Below are 12500 nucleotides of genomic sequence, written 5' to 3' on the forward strand. Positions count from 1 at the left end.
GTGGAACACCCAATTCCCAATGCGCTCCAAGTCCTCGTGGTGGTGTAGTGACCCGCCTCAATCCAGGTGCTGGAGGACGAATCTCAGTTGCCTCCGCGTCTGAGACCGTCAATCCGCGCATCTTATCATGTGACTTGTTGAGCGTGTTACCATGGAGACATAGCGCTTGTGGAGACTTCACGCTATTCTCCGCGGCATCCACGCACAACTCACCACATGCCCCACCGAGAGCGAGAACCACATTATAGCGACCACGAGGAGGTTACCCCATGTGACTACTCTAGTACGTGCTGTATACTGCCGTTTCAAGTGCAGCGTACTGCCGTTTCACGTGCAGCGTACTGCCATTTCACGTGCAGCGTACTGCCGTTTCACGTGCAGCGTACTGCCGTTTCAAGTGCAGCGTACTGCCGTTTCAAGTGCTGCGTACTGCCGTTTCACGTGCAGCGTACTGCCGTTTCAAGTGCTGCGTACTGCCGTTTCACGTGCAGCGTACTGCCGTTTCACGTGCAGCGTACTGCCGTTTCAAGTGCAGCGCATCGCCGCTTCACGTGCAGCGTACTGCCGTTTCAAGTGCTGCGTACTGCCGTTTCACGTGCAGCGTACTGCCGTTTCAAGTGCTGCGTACTGCCGTTTCACGTGCAGCGTACTGCCGTTTCAAGTGCAGCGTACTGCCGTTTCACGTGCAGCGTACTGCCGTTTCAAGTGCAGCGTACTGCCGTTTCAAGTGCTGCGTACTGCCGTTTCAAGTGCAGCGTACTGCCGTTTCACGTGCAGCGTACTGCCGTTTCAAGTGCTGCGTACTGCCGTTTCACGTGCAGCGTACTGCCGTTTCAAGTGCAGCGTACTGCCGTTTCAAGTGCAGCGTACTGCCGTTTCAAGTGCAGCGTACTGCCGTTTCAAGTGCTGCGTACTGCCGTTTCACGTGCAGCGTACTGCCGTTTCAAGTGCAGCGTACTGCCGTTTCAAGTGCAGCGTACTGCCGTTTCAAGTGCTGCGTACTGCCGTTTCACGTGCAGCGTACTGCCGTTTCACGTGCAGCGTACTGCCGTTTCAAGTGCTGCGTACTGCCGTTTCACGTGCAGCGTACTGCCGTTTCAAGTGCAGCGTACTGCCGTTTCAAGTGCAGCGTACTGCCGTTTCAAGTGCTGCGTACTGCCGTTTCAAGTGCTGCGTATTGCCGTTTCAAGTGCTGCATACTGCCGTTTCAAGTGCAGCGTATTGCCATTTCAAGTGTAGCGTACTGCCGTTTCAAGTGCAGCATACTGCCGTTTAACTCAGAATAGCATATATAATATACAGAACTGTGAAATTAAGTACACTTCCTGTACTGAAGTGGTCTGTATGATCTGTGATTGTCTGTTTTTCAGGATGGCTGCGTCAGTGAAGGTGGCAGTAAGAGTTCGGCCCTTCAACTCCCGTGAAAACAGCAAAGATGCAAAATGTGTCATACAGATGCAGGGAAACACTACCTGTGAGTACACACACACACACACACACACACGCTGTGCGTTTATATCTAGTTATCATATTCGCTAAAGAGATTTCCAGTATTTAATGAAAGGGTTAATCCTAAACAAACATGTGATGAAGGGGTTTTCTTCAGATTCAAAGTAAATATATTCAACTAAAAACAGAGAAGTCTCATTGTGTGCTCGTATGATAAAATGATGCTGAGTAGATCAAACAGATCAAATCATTTTTATAAGTTAGCCATCTTGACAATGCAAAGGTGAAACTGTACCTGAAGTGGCATTTGTTTGTGTTTAATGGCATTCAGAGGTGGATTATCACAGCACTTATAATGACCTCATCTGTCACAGATATGCAGGGCCGGCCCATGGGTTTGTGGGGCCCCTGGTGTCAAAATTATCATTACTTTATAACATCCATAAAGCCACTACAAACATGATGAACAGATTTGAAAATAGAATAGAAATGAATGAAAATATAAAACTAAATGATGAAATATATGCTCTATTATGACATAAGCGGCTGTGATGCTGCATTTGAGGTACACAGAACTAAAGCAGCTTTAATACTGCCTTTGATACTCAGGGCTGAAGTGGGTCAGAGCTTGCATCGTTTTGTTTTTGTGCCGCATTGCGTCTTATCACAGAATTTTGAGCAGGCACGAAGATGCCTGTCGATGTAGTGACACTAGGGGTCGCTCCTGGGAGCCCCAGACATCTCTGATCTTTGAGAAAAGGCCAATGAAAATTGGCGAGTGTAATTTGCATGCCACTCCCACGGACATACGGGTATATAAAGAGCTGTAATTCAAACACTCATTCAGACTTCGTCTTCAGAGACGAGCGGTTGTATTTCACTGAGCTGAATTACTCTACCAGCCATTCATCTCTCTCTCTCTCTTACGAGCTGTTGGTTTCTACAGCGCCTTTCAGCGGTTCTGCCCCTCTCCCACTGGTGTTGTGCAGAGAAACACCTGTGGGCGCTTCAGCAGCGACAGTGTATATTTTCTCTAAAACAGAATTTTTCTATTAAAAGAGTGGCACTTACGAAAGCATCTTTTTCAAGTTGCCTTTTTGTTTGTGTGTTATTCCTGGTTGCGGTCGCTATCTCTCTGCTTCTGACAGCCACGATCGCTGCCTCACGTGCTTGGGTGCTACACACATGGAGACATTCATGGATGGTTCATGCCCTCATTGCGAGAGTATGACCATGGCTACATTGTGGTCGCGGCTTTACTTCATCAGAAGGAAAGCCACCCCAGCTGCTCCCCGGCACGGTCCTTCTATCTACGGGTATGAGGCGGAGTCTGTTATCACTGGGGATGATCTGGGGACTTCAATGTGAGCCTCTCTAACGGAAACCCCCCACGGACTTCCCATTCCCCTGCATGCGCCGGTCATATGCCCCAGTGAGACCACGGGGTTGAGCTATCGCAGCATCGGAGAGTGGGCTCATCATGTCTGAAGTGGAAAACTCAACTGAACCCTCCGGTCCCCTCTGAACCCTCGCGGCTTGACGATTGGTCCCTGGGGCCACGCTCTACCCCCATTCCTTTCTTCCATGAGGAGCTTACGCGTTCCTGGGCTCGTGCAGGCCGGGAATCGAACCACCAACCCTGCGATTAGTGACCAACCCGCTCAACCACCTGAGCCACAGCCACCCTGATTAAAGTAGCCTCAACTTGCAGCTGTCTCACGGCTGGCCAACAAAAACTTGAGGAAGGATTCAAAGCGCCCTTGAGACGCCGAACAAGGAATCTACACTTTGGGAGCTGGTAAGAAGATCATTCCTTCCCCCGGTGGAGGGCCGGGTGGAGAATCCTTATTTCCCTTTTCTGATCATTTCGCTGCATGCCCAACAGGCTGTGGTGCCCACTTTCTCAAGAAAAGAGCAGTTTTATCACTTCCTGGGCCCTATTCTTGGTTTCCACATCAGCCGTTGTCACGGGCACCTTTTCTTTCCAGCAGGTTCGGCTCCCCAGAGGCGGGTCTCACAAATCCGCCCCCGATGTGATGGCCTCCAGATGCTACAAGGATGAAATTCTTCTTCTCCCATCCCAGGCTGTTCTGGGAGTGGTCCCAAGGAGCCAGGTAAGTGCTTTGTTCCTGGACTCGACACGGCCACAAGTGGCACCTCAGGCTCCGCCCCATCGCGAGGCCCCGCCTTGCGGTACATCTGACACGATTGTTCCCTTGGTCCCCCTCACTCCCCAACCCATCTCGGTGGCTGATCAGGACTGTCCGACTGGGGTATGCGATTCAGTTTGCCAGGTGCCCGTCCAGGTTCAATGGCGTCTGCTTCACTTCTTCAATGAGAGGCGAGAACGCGCTGCCTTGCACTTAGAGTCGCGTCCCTCCTAAGTAAGGATGTGATAGAGCCTGTCCCTCCAGCCGAGATGAAGAAGGGGTTTTACAGCCCCTATTTCATCTTACCCAAAAAAGACGGTGGGTTGCGGTTACACAGACATTGTGCAAGGTCAGGGATGACGAGGAGCAGGTCATCCTAGTGGCTCCTTATTGACCCACCCAGTCTTGGTTCTTGGACCTCACGCTCCTCGTGACAGCCACAGAAAGGGGAATTCCTGAGGGGAATTTGCTGGGGGGTGGGGTTGGGTGTGTGGCTGTCACGAGGAGACCAGACCTCTGACACCTGCGACCAGACCTCTGGAATCACCACATCTGGCCCTTGGACGGGACACGGAAAACTTAAGTGGCCTACCACCTGCAGTGGTAGACACGATCACCCAGGCCAGGGCTCCCTCGACGAGGTGCCTGTATGACTTGAAGTGGTGTCTGTTCACTAAGTGGTGTTCTTCCCGACACAGGCAATGCAGTAGACTGTAAGTATTTGGGGAAGCATGACTTGATTGTCATGTTCCTGAGAGGCGCGAGGAGGTTAAACCCCCCAGACCATGCCTCATTCCCTCGTGGGACCACTCCGGGTGGATCCTTCAGGGCCTACGGGGGGCTCCATTTGATCCCCTTGAGTCAGCTGAGTTAATGGCACTCCCCTTGAAGACTGTCTTCCTGACGGCGCTCCCCTCCATCAAGAGGGTACGGGACCTGCAGGCATTATCTGTCAGCGAACCTTGCCTGTAGTTCAGTCCGGGTTACTCTCACGTCAACCTGAGACCCCTACCTATGTTCCCATGGTTCCCACGACTCCATTCAGGGATCAATTGGTGAACCTGTAAGAGCTGCCCCAGGAGGAGGCAGACCCAGCCTCAGCATCACTGTGTCCGGTGCTTGCTTTGCGCATCTACTTGGATTGCACGTAGAGCTTTAGAAGCTCTGAGCAGCTCTTTGTCTGCTTTGGAGGGCAGCGGAAAGCAAGCGCTTTCTCCAAACAGAGGATAGTTTTTGTGTAGTCGACTTGTACCTGAGGTGCATGGGACAGTTTGACCCTTACGAGTGCATTACGTGATGGCCTGGTGCTCTGGCTACAGGGCACACGGAGCTCTGCCCGTCTTGCACCGCCAGTCCATGTAACACAATTCAGTAGTTGTGGCGTTTTCCTTAGGAACCCCTATTGTCACTACATCGACACAACGTTGAGTGAGTGACAGATGGGGAATGTCATGGTTACTAACGTAACCTCCGTTCCCTGATGGAGGGAACAAGACTTTGTGTCCCTCCTGCCACAACAGTGAACTACCCGCTGAAATGGCCGGGACCTTTTCTCTGCTCCTCAGTGCGAAACCTGAATGAGTGGTTGCATTCCAGCTCCTTAAATACACGTATGTCCAGGGGAGTGGCATGCAAATTCCACTTGCCAATTTTCATTGGCCATTTCTCAAAGATCAGAGATGTCTGGGGCTCCCAGGAGCGACCCCTAGTGTCACTACATGGACACAGCATCTTGTTCCCTCCATCAGGGAATGTTTGATTGGCATGACAGGTCTAGCATTATTTTGGACATTGTTTCAAATCAAAAGAAAATAGTTTTGAATCCCTATGTCTTGTCTTTGTTTTGCCTTTTGATTACATTGGAAATTCCCTAATATGTGTGTGTGTGTGTGTGTGTGTGTGTGCTCTCACAGGTATCTGGAACCCCAAACAGTCCAAAGATGCAGCAAAGAACTTCACCTTTGATTATTCTTACTGGTCTCATAGTACGGTAAGATCTGCATTACTAAAGAAGGTTTTGCCCAAATGTCCTTAAATGATTAGTAAATCCTGAATCACTTCTAGTGTGGAGATCAGCTTCACATACTAATGACGTATGTGTATGTGTGTGTGTGTGTGTGTGTGTGTGTGTGTGTGTGTGTGCAGGAGGAAGACCCAGCATTTGCGTCTCAGCGTCAGGTGTATCTGGACATCGGAGAGGAAATGTTACTTCACGCGTTTGAAGGATATAATGTATGTATATTCGCTTACGGTCAGACCGGTGCGGGAAAATCCTACACCATGATGGGCAAACAAGAACCTGGACAACGAGGCATCATACCACAGGTACACGTACAGAGTAAACAATAAACACAGATTTATCTGAGATCAATGTATTGCAGTGACAGTCACATATTAATGTCTGATTAAGTGTCCAAATATATTTGGGCCACGGTATGTGTGTGTTCGCTTTTGTGTAGATGTGTGAGGATCTCTTCCAACGCACCAGCGAGAACACCGACCCTGAGCTGTCGTACTCTGTAGAGGTGAGACTCTGAACATTACAGCCGAACCCTGACGAGCAGTTTAGTGTGTGTTTACACTGTGTGTTTGTGTGTCAGGTGTCCTTTATGGAGATCTACTGTGAGCGAGTGAGAGATCTGTTGAACCCAAAAAGTAAAGGAGCGCTCCGAGTCAGAGAGCATCCCATCATGGGTCCGTATGTAGAAGACCTGTCCAAACTCGCGGTGACATCATACGATGACATCAGAGACCTCATGGACGCGGGAAACAAGGCCAGGTACGAACTCGCACACAGAATGGTAAACCGTAAACCGCTATAAATGCGATTCATATTTTATTTACTCGTGCATTTAAACTCAGGACGGTGGCGGCGACAAACATGAACGAAACGAGCAGTCGCTCGCACGCTGTCTTCACTATCGTCTTCACGCAACGCCGGCGAGATCAGCTGACCAACCTCGACACAGAGAAGGTGTGTGCGTGAGATTGTGTGGAGCGGCCTAATGTTTGTATGTTTAGGTCAGTATGGCGCATGTGTGTCTGTGTAGTAAAGTGTACTGTGTGTGTGTGTGTTTGTGTGTGTAGGTGAGTAAGGTGAGTCTGGTGGATTTGGCGGGCAGTGAGCGAGCAGACTCATCAGGAGCTAAAGGGGTCAGATTGAAGGTAACACGCTTATGTTTATGTAAGAGTCAAACATTCATTTACTGCTGATTATAAACACACTGTCTCGTGTGTGTGTGTGTATGTGTGTGTCTCACAGGAAGGAGCAAATATTAATAAATCTCTCACTACACTGGGGAAGGTCATATCTGCACTGGCTGAAATGGTGAGGGTTTCTCGTTCTTCACTGAATGAACTGTATTCATGAAGAGAGAAGCTACTGCAGGCCTGATGAGGTGTGTGTGTTCGTGTGTGTGTGTGTGTGTGTGTGTGTTCGTGTGTTTCTTTTGCATGTGATAAACAGCAAAGCAGCAAAAGAAAGAAGGCTGAATTCATCCCGTATAGAGACTCAGTGCTCACCTGGATACTGAAGGAGAATCTGGGTAAGACATAACAACACTGCTTTTGGATTCTAGGAACCGCTCTCAGAACAGACCTGCATTTCCACTTGAGAGTCGATGCATTACACATAACCGGCCCATGAACAAAAAGAGCACATCACTGTCCGTGTCTACCAGTCTTATGGGTTTGAGAACGTATTTTAACACCCAGAGTGTTTCGATTCAGGGCCTTCGTGCCATCTCAAGCTTTGATGTAATCATCCAAAACTTGCATACAGTGAAGAGTTTAGATGTTCATCTGTCCACAGTTAGACAAACTGTCTATAAATGGAGATGATTTAGTACTATAGGTACTCTCTCTAGAAGTGGCCGTTAGATATTCATCTGTCCACAGTGAGACAAACTGTCTATAAATGGAGATGATTTAGTACTATAGGTACTCTCACTAGAAGTGGCCGTTAGATATTCATCTGTTCACAGTTAGACAAACTGTCTATAAATGGAGATGATTTAGTACTATAGGTACTCTCACTAGAAGTGGCCGTTAGATATTCATCTGTTCACAGTTAGACAAACTGTCTATAAATGGAGATGATTTAATACTATAGGTACTCTCACTAGAAGTGACCATTAGATATTCATCTGTCCACAGTTAGACAAACTGTCTATAAATGGAGATGATTTAGTACTATAGGTACTCTCTCTAGAAGTGGCCGTTAGATATTCATCTGTTCACAATTAGACAAACTGTCTATAAATGGAGATGATTTAGTACTATAGGTACTCTCACTAGAAGTGGCCGTTAGATATTCATCTGTTCACAATTAGACAAACTGTCTATAAATGGAGATGATTTAGTACTATAGGTACTCTCTCTAGAAGTGGCCGTTAGATATTCATCTGTCCACAGTGAGACAAACTGTCTATAAATGGAGATGATTTAGTACTATAGGTACTCTCACTAGAAGTGGCCGTTAGATATTCATCTGTCCACAGAGAGACAAACTGTCTATAAATGGAGATGATTTAGTACTATAGGTACTCTCTCTAGAAGTGGCCGTTAGATATTCATCTGTCCACAGTTAGACAAACTGTCTATAAATGGAGATGATTTAGTACTATAGGTACTCTCTCTAGAAGTGGCCGTTAGATATTCATCTGTTCACAGTGAGACAAACTGTCTATAAATGGAGATGATTTAGTACTATAGGTACTCTCACTAGAAGTGGCCGTTAGATATTCATCTGTGCACAGTTAGACAAACTGTCTATAAATGGAGGTGATTTAGTACTATAGGTACTCTCTCTAGAAGTGGCCGTTAGATATTCATCTGTGCACAGTTAGACAAACTGTCTATAAATGGAGATGATTTAGTACTATAGGTACTCTCACTAGAAGTGGCCGTTAGATATTCATCTGTCCACAGTTAGACAAACTGTCTATAAATGGAGGTGATTTAGTACTATAGGTACTCTCTCTAGAAGTGGCCGTTAGATATTCATCTGTCCACAGTTAGACAAACTGTCTATAAATGGAGATGATTTAGTACTATAGGTGCTCTCTCTAGAAGTGGCCGTTAGATATTCGTCTGTTCACAGTTAGACAAACTGTCTATAAATGGAGGTGATTTAGTACTATAGGTACTCTCTCTAGAAGTGGCCGTTAGATATTCATCTGTTCACAGTGAGACAAACTGTCTATAAATGGAGATGATTTAGTACTATAGGTACTCTCACTAGAAGTGGCCGTTAGATATTCATCTGTCCACAGTTAGACAAACTGTCTATAAATGGAGATGATTTAGTACTATATGTACTCTCACTAGAAGTGGCCGTTAGATATTCATCTGTCCACAGTTAGACAAACTGTCTATAAATGGAGGTGATTTAGTACTATAGGTACTCTCACTAGAAGTGGCCGTTAGATATTCATCTGTTCACAGTTAGACAAACTATAAATGGAGATGATTTAGTACTATATGTACTCTAATCTTTCAAACAATTAATATTTTGTGTTGCTCAAGACTGAAGTTATTAATATTTTGACAATGCTTTTTTTTTTCTCACCTGTCGGCAGGCTCATCTGACCTTAAAGGGTTAGCAAAGCATCAATTATGATATTGATTTAATCAGTTTACACTTATCAGGGCAAGAATGCTGCAAGGCACTGAATTGGGCACTCAGTGTGTTGATAGATTTGTTGATTGTGTGTGTGTGTGTTTTTGTGTTGCAGGAGGTAATTCTCGTACTGCGATGATTGCGGCTCTCAGTCCTGCCGATATTAACTATGAAGAAACTCTCAGCACACTCCGGTACATCCATCAATCAATCAATCAATCAATCAATCTGTTAACTGGTTTGTGACAGGACCGTCCTCTCACAGCATCCTTGTGTGTTTGTGTAGATATGCTGACCGTGCAAAGCAGATCCGCTGTAATGCTGTAATTAATGAAGATCCAAACGCCCGTCTAATCCGAGAACTGAAGGAGGAAGTGAACAGACTGAGAGATCTGCTGCTGTCACAGGGACTCAGTCAACTCGTCACACAACCAGGTACACACACACACACACACACACACACACACACTCTGGCCCTGATCTATTCAACTAGTTATAATCTCAGCTAGTCTGACTTCTGTGATTTTCTCTCTCTGTCTCTTTTAGCTGCTGAAGTCAATAATAACAGTGTTTGTGTGAGTCTCCTGTCTGCTGGCCCTGGATCTAACGCAGCTCCACCAATCACAACACCTGAAGCAAGTGAAGGGTCCGCCTCTGAAGCTGACCCTTCCCCTGGTGATGCTGACAGCCAAATAGAAGAGTTTCAGGGGGAGATGATTACCAATGAGGAAGCAGTGGAGAGACTGAAGGTACGAGAGGGGCGGGGTTAATATGTTGTAGGGCGGAGCATTAATTTATTCTACTGAACTACCCTGAAATCAGTTTGAATGGGAAGATTTAACGTGTGTATGTGTGTATTTGCAGGAAACAGAAAAGATTATTGCTGAGTTGAACGAGACATGGGAGGAGAAACTGAGGAAAACTGAGTCTATACGACTGGAGAGGTAAAACACACACACACGCACACACACACACACACACACACACTCTGGCCCTGATTTGACCTGCTATTAAGATGCATTTCAGTTGATCTGATCACAAGTGGTCAGGCAAGACACCTGGACACACACTGTTCAGTTCACTAACATTCTGTAAGTCATATGATCTTACTCTTGTGTGTTGTGCTGCAGAGAGACTCTTCTGGCTGAGATGGGTGTGTCCATTAAAGAAGATGGAGGAACTGTTGGAGTATTTTCACCTAAAGGGGTCAGCACACACACACATACACACACTCACTCTCTCACACACACACACACACTCATACATATGGACTCTCACACACACACACATACATATACACACACTCACTCTCTCACACACACACACACATACACACACAAACACACACAAACATACACACACTCTCACACATACACACACATACACACACTCACTCTCTCACACACACACACACTCATAAATATGGACTCACACACACACACACACACATACATATACACACACTCACTCTCTCACACACACACACACACACAAACACACACAAACATACACACACTCTCACACATACACACAGACATACATATACACACACTCACACAGTCAAATACTCACACGCACACACTCACACACTCACACATACAGACACACACTCTTACATACTCACACACACATATACACACACACACATATACACACTCGTACATATACACACACACTCACACATATACACACACAGACACACACGCACACACTCACATATATACACACACACACTCATACACACTTGTTACACCGTATTAGACATAGTTTTTACACAATGATATCTTCTATTCATAACAAACATGCTAATATCAGGAAATTAGGTTTTCAAGTAGTGAGGCATATGGAATGATATTCCGGACATTATTCAAAAGGAATTGCAAATTGTATTGCAATTTCGTTTTCAATTTGTGGACGCATAAAATGTGACATAATCCAAACGCAATTGCAAATCGCGCATTACCGTTTGCATTTTCGTTTAAGTGAACGCACAGTGACTGCCAGATTTCAAATGGAAAAGCAAAGTCGGTTTGCAACTGTGTTTCCCATATCTTACGAGTTTTGGCCCTGTCATATTTAAATAGCAATTTCAATTACCACGTCTGCTTTTTCACTTTCTCAGCGTCGCGTATGTAGCCAGCCAAAACTCAAATGGAATACTAATTTTTTTTTTTTTTTTTATATTGCAATATTAACAAACAGAACAAGATGATACATACAAGAAATATAAACAATCTTTCAAAACAAAAGAGAAATTATGGTTCAGAATACATTAAGAGAGGAAATGTGAAAGAAATTTAAATATATTCAACAATAGTCTAAAAAGAAAAGAGCGTAAGAGAAGAAAGAAAAAAAAAAAGAAGAAGAAGAGGGCACAAAAGAAAAAAACATTAAGAGAGAATATTAAACATGGCACTAATTCTGGATGTTTTCATTGCTTTCTTGTTAACAGAAGTTGAAATTGTATTTAAGTACATCTTCAGTTCTTCTTTGAAAAAGCTAAAGTGGGGTTTACTTTTCATATATTTACATTTATGGATATGAAACTTTCCAATATATAAAAGAAGGTTTATACAAAAACATGCATTAATTAGATTCTTGTCTTTAACATAAAATCCAAAAAGAATGTGTCTATATGATAAAGAAAAGTTACATAAAACCTTTTGGACAATCAGAGCATCAATATTGTTCCAGAAAGACCGAGTAAAAAGACATTCCCAAAACAAATGATCAACAGTTTCAGAGGAGGCTTCACAAAAAGAGCAGGAAGTATCAATATCATTTCTAAATTTCTTTAAAAAGTATTTAACTGGATCAAATCTATGAATAATTTTATAGGATATTTCTTTAACTTTATTAGTTAGAAAGAATTTCTGAGGAAGTGACCAAACATATGACCATTTAATATCATCAAAAATGTTATTCCAATAAGAAATGGAGGAAGGAATTGAAGTAACAGGGTCCAAAAATAATGACCTAATTTTATAATTGGATTTATGTATTGAAAAACAAACAGAAGCAACCACAGTAGATTCAGGGCTAGGGGGAGAAACAGAAGTCACTGTAGCACTATTATTGTTTCTAAACAGCATACAGATTTCCAAAGAGATGGCCTTGAAAACTATATTCCATTCTTTACTAGATACTGGGAATTGGTATCCTGAAACAAAATCAGAATAATTAAATAAATTACCTTCACTATCAAATAGCTGGTTTACTAATATCACCCCATTATTGAACCAGTTTTCAAGAAATAAAGATTTCCTCTTATGAAGAATATT

At 44.6% G+C, this 12500-nt stretch overlaps 1 protein-coding gene across 1 annotated transcript in view; it reads left to right on the forward strand.

Annotated features, from left to right (window-relative positions):
* Positions 1-12500, forward strand: part of si:ch73-375g18.1 (kinesin-like protein KIF1C) — a 32711-nt gene that overhangs the window by 6218 nt on the left and 13993 nt on the right. Inside the window, exons 2-15 of the mRNA XM_052091393.1 lie at positions 1371-1474; positions 5513-5589; positions 5745-5924; positions 6059-6124; positions 6200-6378; positions 6462-6573; positions 6687-6764; positions 6862-6927; positions 7066-7144; positions 9335-9413; positions 9506-9654; positions 9766-9968; positions 10084-10163; positions 10350-10425. Coding sequence (XP_051947353.1) covers positions 1372-1474; positions 5513-5589; positions 5745-5924; positions 6059-6124; positions 6200-6378; positions 6462-6573; positions 6687-6764; positions 6862-6927; positions 7066-7144; positions 9335-9413; positions 9506-9654; positions 9766-9968; positions 10084-10163; positions 10350-10425 — 1527 coding nt within the window. The 5' untranslated portion in view covers position 1371. The remainder of the gene's footprint in view (positions 1-1370; positions 1475-5512; positions 5590-5744; positions 5925-6058; positions 6125-6199; positions 6379-6461; positions 6574-6686; positions 6765-6861; positions 6928-7065; positions 7145-9334; positions 9414-9505; positions 9655-9765; positions 9969-10083; positions 10164-10349; positions 10426-12500) is intronic.

The sequence above is a fragment of the Xyrauchen texanus genome, chromosome 25 (assembly GCF_025860055.1).
Source record: "Xyrauchen texanus isolate HMW12.3.18 chromosome 25, RBS_HiC_50CHRs, whole genome shotgun sequence".
In the NCBI taxonomy this organism is placed as follows: Eukaryota; Metazoa; Chordata; class Actinopteri; order Cypriniformes; family Catostomidae; genus Xyrauchen; species Xyrauchen texanus.